The 11,157-nt window shown below is 34.5% G+C and overlaps 1 protein-coding gene across 4 annotated transcripts in view; it reads left to right on the top strand.

Annotated features, from left to right (window-relative positions):
• The window catches only part of SPAST (spastin), a 78,665-nt gene extending 67,765 nt beyond the window's left edge, over window positions 1-10,900 (top strand). For all 4 annotated transcript variants that reach the window (XM_046662962.1, XM_046662960.1, XM_046662961.1 and 1 more), the window contains 2 exons: window positions 4,124-4,164; window positions 7,928-10,900. In XM_046662962.1, the coding sequence (XP_046518918.1) occupies window positions 4,124-4,164; window positions 7,928-8,050 (164 nt within the window). In that variant the 3' untranslated portion in view covers window positions 8,051-10,900. The remainder of the gene's footprint in view (window positions 1-4,123; window positions 4,165-7,927) is intronic.
• The last annotated feature ends 257 nt before the right edge of the window (window positions 10,901-11,157 follow it).

The following is an 11,157-nucleotide window of genomic DNA, read 5'->3' as shown; positions in this document are numbered from 1 at the left end:
TTCTGCCCTTGAGAACGTTCCACGTGCACTTGAGATGAGTGTGTCTTCTGCCCTTGAGAACGTTCCACGTGCACTTGAGATGAGTGTGTCTTCTGCCCTTGAGAACGTTCCACGTGCACTTGAGTGTGTGTTCTGCAGTCTTTAGGGATTGTTCTCTACATACATATAAGTCACTTAAGTCAGTGTGGTCTAGTTTCTCGTTTAAATCCTCTTAGTTCCTTGTTGACTTTCTGTGTGATCTGTCCATTGGTGTAAGTGGGGTACTGAGGTCCCCTATTATTATTGTGTTGTTAATATCTCCTTTTAGATTTGTTGATAGTATGTACTTTGGATTATGTACTTTGGTGCTCCTGTGTTGGGTGCGTGTATGTTTATAAGTGCTATGTCTTCTTGGTTGGGTGTCCCTTTGATCATTACTGTCCCGCTTTGTCTCTCTGAACCTGTGTTATCTTGAAGTCTGCTTTGTCTGATACAAGTATTGGAAGACTTGCTTTCTTTTGTTTACCACTATCTTGGAGTATCTTCTTACATCCCTTCACTCTGAGCCTGCATTTGTCATTGGAGCTGAGACATGTTTCCTGGAGGCAGCAAAATGTTGGGCCTTGTTTTTTTTTTGTTTTTTTTTAAAGATTTTAATTTTTTCCTTTTTCTCCCCAAAGCCCCCCGGTACATAGTTGTATATTCTTCGTTGTGGGTCCTGCTAGTTGTGGCATGTGGGATGCTGCCTCAGCGTGGTTTGATGAGCAGTGCCATGTCCTCGTCCAGGATTCGAACTAACGAAACACTGGGCCGCCTGCAGCGGAGCGCACGAACTTCACCACTCAGCCACGGGGCCAGCCCCTGGGCCTTGTTTTTTAATCCATCCCACCACTCTGTGTCTTTTGATTGAAGAATTCAATCCATTTACATTTAGGGTGATTATTGATATATGAGCCCTCAATGCTTCCATTTATTGCTCATTTTCTTCTTCTTCTGCATTTCCTTTGTTTCTCGTCCCTTGTATTTTGGACTACCAATTCAGCTTGGTAGTTTGTCTATGATGGTGTTCTTACTCTCTTTGTTTATCATTTGTGTCTCTGTTCTGATTATTTGTTTTGTGGTTACCATGAGGTTTGTATAAAAAATCCCATAGATGAGATAGTCCATTTTCTTTCTTTTTTTTTTTTAAGTTTTTAAAGATTGGCACCTGAGCTAAAAACTGTTGCCAATCTTTTTTTTTTCCTGCTTTTTCTCCCCAAAAACCCCTAGTGTATAGTTGTATATTTTTTCAGTTGTGAGTCAGTAGTTGCTGTGGCATGTGGGGTGCCGCCTCAGCATGGCCTGATGAGTGGTGCCATGTCCGTGCCCAGGATCTGAACCAGTGAAACCCTGGCCCACTGAAGTGGAGCACATGAACTTAACCACTGAGGCACAGAGCTGGCCCCCACAATAGTCTTTTCTGATAGCCTCTCATTTCCTTAGACTAAGCCAATTCCATCCCTCCCCTTTTCCCTTTCTAAGTTATTATTGTCACAACTTATTCCATCTTGTGTTGTGTTTGTAGTTAAAATGACAAGATTATATTTATTTTTCGTGTTTTCCTTCCCTTTATCTTTAATGTTATAACTAAGTGTTTGCTAACCTGTTCTGGTAGAGAACTAGAATTTTCTGATCTTGTCTACCTTTTCATCTTCTTGATCAAGACTTTTAACTCCTTTATTTTTTTTAAGATATGAGGGCCTTCTTGAGCGTTTCTTTTATGGAAGTCTTGTGGTGATGAACTCCCCTAGCTTTTGTTTATCTGGAAAATTTGTTATTTCTCTGTCATATCTGAAGGATATTTTCGCTGGATAGAGTATTCTTGGCTGAAAGTTTTTTTGTCTTTTGGAGTTTTGAATATATTATTCCACTCTCTCCTAGCCTGTAGCATTTCTGCTGAGACTTCTGCTGGAAGCCTGACAAGGGTTACTTTATAAATTATTTTCTTCAGCCTTGCTGCCATTAATATTTTTTGTTTGTCATTTACTTTTGCCAGGTTTACTACTATTTGGCTTGGGAAGTTCTAAACTATTACTTCTTTGAACAAGCTGTCTGCTCTATTCTCATTTTCTTCTCCTTCTGGAATACCTATAATCCTTATGTTGCGTTTCCTAACTGAGTGAGATGTTTCTCAGAGAATCTTCATTTCTTTTTAGTCTTAGTTCTCTCTCCTCCTCCATCTGAAGCATTTCTGTATTTCTGTCCTCCAGACTGGTGATTCATTCCTGCATAATATCAGCTCTGTTATTCTGGGTGTCCAGATTTTTCTTTATCTCAACCATTGTGTTTTTCATCTCCAACATTTCTGATTGTTTTTTCTTTACAGTTTCGATCTCTTTTTTGAAGAAGTTCCTGATTTCATTGAATTATCTGTATTTTTTGTAGCTTGTTGAAGTTTTTTCTGCTGTAGCTTTTTCAAATATTCTGTCATTTAGATTACAAATTTCTGTGCCTTCAGGATTGATTTCTGGGTCCTTGTCATTTTCCTTCTGGTCTGGAGATTTAATATATTTTTTCATACTATTTGATGGCATGTATTTGTGCCTCCCCATCGTGATAGTATCTGGTCACAGCTTCTACCTGTTGCCGCTGGGTGGGGGTCAAGAGCTGTGTATTCTGAGCCCATCACGATCCACAGCTTGCTCGCTCACAGCTGCTACTTTTCTATCTTTAAGGGCACTCTGGCCCACTGGCTGATCTGGAGTGCTGGGCAGGAGGATGGGCACTTTCTTTTGCATGTGAAATCCTAGAGGCCTTCTCTCTGCCCTCACTATCTGCTCTCTTGGGGTGCTGGCTTGATGAAGACTCCCCTCAGTAGCTTAGTTGCCTTTGTGTGGGGCTTTCCCACATCTGTGAGGAAACTTGGAGAGCCAAGGAGTTCCTGCTGAGGTCTGCCCCTCCCCGCTTCCTCTCAGAGCTGTGCAGTCCCATGCCCTTGGCCACTGCCATTGGTGAGAGAGAGGAGATCCATTTATCTCCTTCCACTTCCTCCGAGGGCTCCAGCACCTCCACCTTCAGATATGGCTGTGTGGGTCTCTCAGATGTCTTTTGTGTTGTCTGAATGTCCTCTATTGTTATATGAATGTCCTTTTCATTGTATATTAGCGGGGAGAGTCTGAGGGGAGGGCTCACTCCACCATGATGCTGATGTCACTCAAGGAAATATTTAAGCAAGCAAAAAAGAATAATAGAGGGAAAGTATTCTCACCTGTTTTTTGGCTCCTTTCATTTCAATATTCTGATATCACTTGAAATTAATGTGTAAGGGAAGTTTTTACTTTTATTATTTTATGTTTTCTTTTGAAGAATTGCAGCAAAATACATCATTCATTGATGTGTTTTGATGCAGGGTAATGTGTTGGTTCTGAAATACCACAAGTTGTCATTTTTAGGTTAACTTAAACCCACTATGATATCACTTTAGAGTAGATATTCTCAGCTACTTTTCACAGGCAGGATGAACATTGGCTGGGTGATACTCTCAGGTATGCACTCTGATTACTGGTTGTGATGATAAAATAGAGTACAGAACATACAACTTCCAGATCACATGTCCTTCAGTGAAACTGCAGAACACTACTCATTAAGAACTGCTGCTTTGGAGAATAATAAATGTAACTTTGGGAATATATTTTGAAACTCTGGGTAAAGCATTTTAGTCAAACTTTCTTTCTGCCAGAGGCATAAAATCTTGTTCACATAGTCACCTCAGAAACAGGAGCTGATGGGTAAATAATTTGTATTTCTTAGAATATTTTAGCTATTATTCTGAAGCAGGCAAAAGTTCTTGGGTTAAAAAAACCCACAACTAATGTGTTTTGTAAAGAACAAGTTGCATTTTTATAAGTTCACTCTCAAATTTGTAAAATCTACTATTCTTGGGCAATAAAGAAATTGAATGCCTCCCAGTTACTCATAAGCAGGAATATTATTCTAAGCATTTATAAGTTATATGGACTCTTAATCTTAATGTATCTCTCTTTCTTTTAATATAAATGACTTATATTGAACATGTATTTTTATATCATATTACTTGGTTTACTCTTCAGCAGTTTAAAATTAGAAATCTTACTTTCTTTAAGAGGCTCTCTTTTCTATTTTACAGAACTGAAACCAGAACAAGTGAAGAATATGTCTGCCAGTGAGGTATACTGTTTTACAGTTACTTTTTCTTTGTTCTGGTTCTCTATATTGTAAGACATATCTTTTGTCTGGATTTTTCTAGTTTATTTGATTAGAAACTAGAAAAAATTAACTTCATTTCAAAATACAGAGGCCTATCAAACTAGTCTCATATGGTGTTCTTTGGTAATGGATAGAAAGTAGTGTACATAGTCATTAAATCATTTTCTGTGAAGTCACATTATGTAAATACCAAACAGAAGAAAATTATAGGAAACTTGAGGGTTTTATACATTATGAAAGTAACTTGTAATGGGTTAACCCCCTTGATACTCTGTTTTGTTAGTTTTTCACTGTTTGTTTTCCTTCTTATAAGAGCAATGCAATTACCTTTGTAATTTAACTTATTACATTTTCTTAATATGGTAGGCCCTCTTATGAGATGCTGAAACATACTTTTGGGTAAAATTGCCTGTAAAATATAAAATTGAATATGCAGACAGATCATAGCTATGTGAACAATCTTTTAAAATCAGACTTGAATTATATTTGTAATTTATCTGTCAGATTTTTTTTTACTGCTCCAGTTTCAACAGCTATTGAGGAGACAGTAAACTCTTAACAGAGAGTTCATATATTTGAGTACATCTTGGCAGGATTTTTTTTCAAGCTAAATAAACTCAAGGTTGTCTTCAGTGTCTTGTGCATGGTGGTTAATCAACTACATTACTCAGACAGTCCTCAGTGTTGGCTCAGGGTCTCTTACAAAGCTGTAATCAAGATGTTTGCTGGGGCTATAGTCATTGCAGGGCTCAGCTGGGGAAAATCTACTTCCAAGCTCACTCACGTGGTTCTTTGCCAGATACATTTCCTAGTGGGTTGTTAGGCTAAGAGCTTGTTTTCTCTGGCTGTTGGCTGAAGGCTGCTTTCAGTTCCTTGCCACATAGGCCTCTCCAGCAGAGTAGTTTGCTTCATCAAAACAAGCAAGCAAGGAAGGCAAGAGAGAGTGCCAGCGAGGTGGAAGTCATGGTCTATGTAATGTAATCCTGGAGTGACATCCATCACTTTTGCTGTATTCTGTTCTTAAGTCCAGTCTGCACTCAAGGGGAAGGGATTATAGAACGGTATATATAACAAGAGACAAGAATCATTAGGAGACATGTCAGAAGATGCCCACCACATCTGTAAATCAGTTATAATTTTTTTTATGTTTAAAGGGTCATAGTTAGTGAAATCTGCTTTTATATTAAGATCAGCCTTCTCAATACTACTTCAGAACTTTGAAAAGTGCCCTTGCTTCCTGGGAGCAAGACACGTCTTGAATTTGCCTATCCCAAGACATGGAGTCAGTAACTCTCTAGGAACCCTGGTTCGTTCTAATGGAGAATAATATTAAGACTCTTGGGTATAGAAATGCGTACCACTTTGTTTTTCATTAGTACTGATATTAAGTTAGTCCACTCCAATGACAAGAGCCTGAAAATGCACATATTTTTAAACTATCAAGTCATTCTGATAGAGTACATTTATTTTAATATTACAGCATAATAAATCTACTTGAATTTTTTAATCCCACCCCTAAAAATATAATTGTATCCACTGTTTTAAAAATATATGTCATAACATCATTTTAAACTAAATTTTAGATAGCAGTACTTAAAATTTAATAAAACTGCTAAATGAATTATAGGAAATAACAGTACTGGTGCCTTTTGTGACTATTCCTCTAATTGTGTGGTTACATTGTTATAATTTTTCATTCTCCTATATACCTTTATCCAGTTTGCTTTTAGCCTAATGGTTTTAGTATTAATAATTTGGTAGTACTTTTAACTGTTAGTCCTGATTTGTGAGTTAATATTTATAAAGCACTTAAAATAGTCTGATGGGGCTGGCTCCATGGCCTAGTGGTTAAGTTTGGCATGCTCTGGTTGAGCGGCCCAGGTTCACTTCCCAGGCATAGACCTACACCGCTCGTTGGCAGCCATACTGTGGTGGCAACCCACATACAAAATAGAGGAAGATTGGCACAGATGTTAGCTCAGGGCAAATCTTCCTCCGAAACAAAAAGTCTGGCAATAGTGAATACCATATAAGTGTCCATTAAATAATATTAAAACATATAAATACTCAATAATGGCATTTTATGATAGAGATTAAGAAAATCCATTCTGCCAGTTCCATTTATGAGATGAGAGGAAAACACAAGTAGTTTGATTTCTAAAATTGTATACTAGAATTTTATTCAGCCATTATTTTGTACAACTTTAATAACTAAGTGTATTATCAGGTACTGGTGTATATACACAAATTTAGGTGAGATAAACCCAATTTGTCTTTTATAGTTTATAAGAATAGAAACTCAAATAATTGTTTCAGAATTCTGTGTTTTTAAAAGCTAATACTGAAAATTGTTGGTTATAAATTTAGGGCATAATGTACTTTGCTTTTAAAGGACACAGTTTACGTCCAGTTTAATTTTTTTATTCATTATTTTGTTTTGATAAGACATCTTTACTATTTCTCTTTCCCTCTTTACTGAACTAGCTAACAGTTGCTTTTTCCTGTTGTATACATTAGTCTTGTGCTAACTTTAAAATATCATGTATAAATTTCATATATGTACATACACCAAACTATATACTGAAATTATAATTCCATGGAAAACTTTTAAAACCTTAATTTCTTTAACAAGTAAATTTTATTTGGAAATATCATGGATAATACCCACGCTACATTCATCATTCTTCTATACTTTGGGCTTTAGGAAGAGCCAGTGTGTGTTTTATAGTTAAATAAGAAACATGTAGGGCTCATATGGTGATTGTGTGTTAAAAATATATCCTTTTACTTTTTTGACTAAGATTTTTCAGATTAGGCTACAGGTTACAAGTCTGGGTGATTTTCTTGTTTGCTCATGGAGATATCAGAGAGGATGTGAAATAGTTACGTTGGATTTTATAAGAGTGATAAAAAGAAGAATATAGATAATAAATATTAGATGTTGACATTTTGTTTCAAATCTTCCTTTAACTTCTTATTTTGGGGCAAAATATACCTGTATATGCTAGTGACAATTTTTACTACTGCTTGTTTTGTGCTAAATTCCATTTTGCCTTTTAAAAATCCTTAAGTATATAGATATTAATTAGCTCAGCATTGTTTTACCAATCTACATTCTCAAAGCCAATTAGTAATATCAGAAAATGTGACCAAATTAATATAAAGTGCATTATAAGCAATATTAATATTAGAAAATTTCAGATACAAGCATCCTACATGTTGTAGTTAAAAAGCAATATTTCCTTGAAAGTCCTGTATGCTTCTTGTAAACCCTCATTCTCCTTTCTAATAAACCCAGCATGAATTTAGTTAGAGTATATATGTGGTAAGTGAGACTTGAGAATGCAAAATTCCCTGAAACTATCCACAGAAAAAAAATTGGACACAGATAAGCCAAATAGTGGTATTATATCTGAATGGTGGAATTATGAGTGATTCTATTTTTCTGCTTGTCTGTATTTGTCAAATTTTCTATAGTGAGTGTGTTTTGTTTTTATAATGTGAAAAAGTATACTAGTATAGCATTTTTGTAAGATTTCTTATTTAGTAAACTTGCTTAATTATAGTAACATGTAAAATAAGATGATCGGCATGATTTTCTAAGAATACATCTATTTATATTTATAATATTAGTAAGCAACAGCATCCTTACTTTAAACCCATTGTTGGGTTAACTAGTGTATGTGTTCATCTTTTTTATTGTCATATTTTTTTTTAAATCTAGATGAGAAATATTCGATTATCTGACTTCACTGAATCGTTGAAAAAGATAAAACGCAGCGTGAGCCCTCAAACCTTAGAAGCATACATACGTTGGAACAAGGACTTCGGAGATACCACTGTTTGAGGAAATATATTTGTAAGCCTGCAGAACATTTTACTTTCCAAGAGAGAGAAACACCATCTTAAGTGAATAGTTATCTCTTACAGAAACTCAACCTAAGTTTACAGGACTTTTCAGAGTCTTAACAATTATTTGTGCACCCCAAAAGTTGAACCATAAAACAAATTTGAATAAAATATATAATGCAGATTGAATATTTTGTTTAAGGCCTTCTTGCCTGATGGTCCTGGTTATCCTGATGGACACTGTAAGTTTACAGCACAACAAAAACTGATTCTGGTCGTCTTTGCCAATATAATCGTAATGTAAATAATAATTTGTATATTATGTTGCAGATGAAAGTATTCCAGAGACAGTGAATGGTAGAAGACACAAGAGCCTTTCGTTGTTTGTCTTCTGATATCTTTTCTTAAAATAGTCATTTTTCCCCCTTTCTTTTCCTACTGTTGTCTTCACTGTGGGTGACTGGAACGCCAAACATTCTAAGTTTTTATTTTCCTTTTTCTTTTTACAAATCCAGTGTGCCAAATGAAACTTTTTCCTATGTAATAACAATAGGAAAAAGTATTTTGAAGGTTTTTTTCTTCTTCATAAATCTACAGACATTAAACAGTTGTGTTCTTTTCAGTTTTTATTTTTCTGTTACTTTGCTACCAAACAATTTAGAAAGCAATTTGTTGATAGCAATTAAGCAAACTAGTAAAACAGAAAAAGAGGTTTGAAGGTTCAAGTCACTCTGTCATACAACATGTAGATCAATCTTCATGTGACGTGCAGTATTTTTTTTCTAATGCATTTGTCAGAAATCTGTTGTAGACTGTTAACTTATTCCTAATGGAATTTATTTTCTGCTAGCATTATTCTGATATTTAAGAAAGCCAATTTTAACTGCTGTCAAAGTGGTTCCCATGCAAGAGAAAGGAAGTACTGGGAGCTAAGACATTTCTAATTTATTGCTTATTACTTTCTTACTCTTTACAGAATAATTATAAGCCAGTGAATCAACCATCTTTTATTCTTAATAATTATTAATCCCTTCAATGAAATTTTAAAAAATTACTGAATTTTTATATATTGCATACATTTTATAGGTTTCTTGTGCTCACTTTGTTAACTGAAAAGTTGTAGTCTGTTAACCTGCCTTTTGTTTCCCAAAAATGTACAGTAATTCCGTTTTTTGTTTGTATAAGTATGCCTGGATTTTTATTATAAAAATGTCATTGTAGGAAGTAGAGACTCATAACATGGCCTTTTAAATATTGTAATAAAGGCAAATGGATATTTGCCCTTAGTTTACTGGTTAAAAGTTTGTTTACAGAAATTTTCTTTGGTGCTTTTATGTAAAATGTCGTGGGTGGAAAGAATAATTTTATAGTGGTAAGAAAGATTTTTCATTTAGTAAAAATATCTTTGGTTTTGAGAAAATGCGTTAAAATTTAAAACTTGCCCCTACTAGATAAGAATTTTATAAAGACATACATTCTTCTTAATTTTACTCTTGCTTTCGTTAGAGATTTATCTAAATAGAGAAGATGTATGATTTCTTAACATCCTATGCTGTTTGTAGCCATAACTTAAATCATGTCTCTTCTAATCATGACTTTAGAACTCCCTGGATAATAAAAGTGAGAGCTGAGATAAATAGAAAAAAATTTTTTTAAGCCAGAACCATGCGTAGTAATGTCTTTTAAAAGTCTCAAACATTGAAGCATCAGTTATAACATATTGATAATGAAAAATAATGAAATATACATGATGACAAGAATTGGCAGCATCCCAAATTAAAACATTTTCAGTAAAGCTCATAAGATTTCATTTTGCATTTTCATTTATAAACGGATTGTCATTGATGCTTGGATAACTAGTCAGTCATATTAAAGGTCTGTGTGCTTCAAGCTCAACTTTTAAAATAACTTTAAAGTTGTCATCATTCTGTCTTCAATAATGAAGCTCACTATTTTTATTCGGAAAACTTTTAGATAAAGATTTCAAATGTTAAAGGATATAAAAGACAAATTAATAATCATAAACATTGAAGCAGAGAATTATTTAGTACTGTATGAATATCCATCTGTGTACAGAACTTTCTCTGCTTTCCTGATCAAGTCTGAAGTTGAGCTTGGTCCTAGAGAACTATTTTCTATGACTTACTATGACCAAGTTTTACTTTAAGCTGTGTTTGTTTCATAGAAGGGCCATGAAAATAGGATAACGATATAGTAGGAGGTATAAGGGATTGGTCTGGTCTTTTTCAATTAAGATAGAAGTTGCTGAGGTTTTTCGAATTAATGTTAGACTTAGATTGTGACTTTTTTGCCTTGAGCTCTGTGTCATGTTACTTCCTAAAAGGTAATGCTTAAACATTAAACATTAATGTGTGCTCTTCATGTTAATATGGCAGAGTTTTGTAAACTAAATTAAAACTTAACTGATGATACTAGACTTTGAGCCAAGGGAAAGAATCAATATTCTCTCTCCAGGTCTTTTGAGGGTAAAAGTTTATTCTAAGACAGTCTGCCCATTCAGGCTATTAGATTTCTGACTTGCAAATATGCTTGTGCTCGGGAAGAATTGGAAGAAAAGCAGATACTAGAATTCTAATTTAAGTAAATATACGGCAGTCTTTGTTTATAGTGTAAAATTCTTTATATTTTGTACAAAAACTAATTCTTTTGGTAGAATGAACCATTTACAGTTTCTTTTTGGACTCTGGGTCAAAGAATTTTCCTTTAAATGCTTGTCTCAATTTTAATCTGGTCTTTTGTACTTTTCTTCAGAAGAAATGAATTAAAAGGTTCAGCTGCATAAAGTGGGTTTTTATCCTAATGGATTGGAAATAAATTATAAACTTTATTTTGCCTTTAATTTTTTTATTTGAAACTTTTTGAGATTTCAGAAGTTGCAGTCTGGTAATGAAAGAGTAGCTCATATTGGACTGTCTGGCAAATAACAATGATAAACTCTGAACAAAATATAAAAAGCAATGATTAGAAGACTCTAGGGAGCAATCAGAAACATGCAGAAACTATACAAAATCATATACTAGAAGAAATCCACATTAACTAGCTTTTACCCTGAGAGCAATTTCCAATTGTACAGTGTGCTTGGAA

Source organism: Equus quagga, chromosome 5 (assembly GCF_021613505.1).
Source record: "Equus quagga isolate Etosha38 chromosome 5, UCLA_HA_Equagga_1.0, whole genome shotgun sequence".
Classification (NCBI taxonomy): domain Eukaryota; kingdom Metazoa; phylum Chordata; class Mammalia; order Perissodactyla; family Equidae; genus Equus; species Equus quagga.
This window is presented reverse-complemented; position numbering and strand designations above follow the sequence as displayed.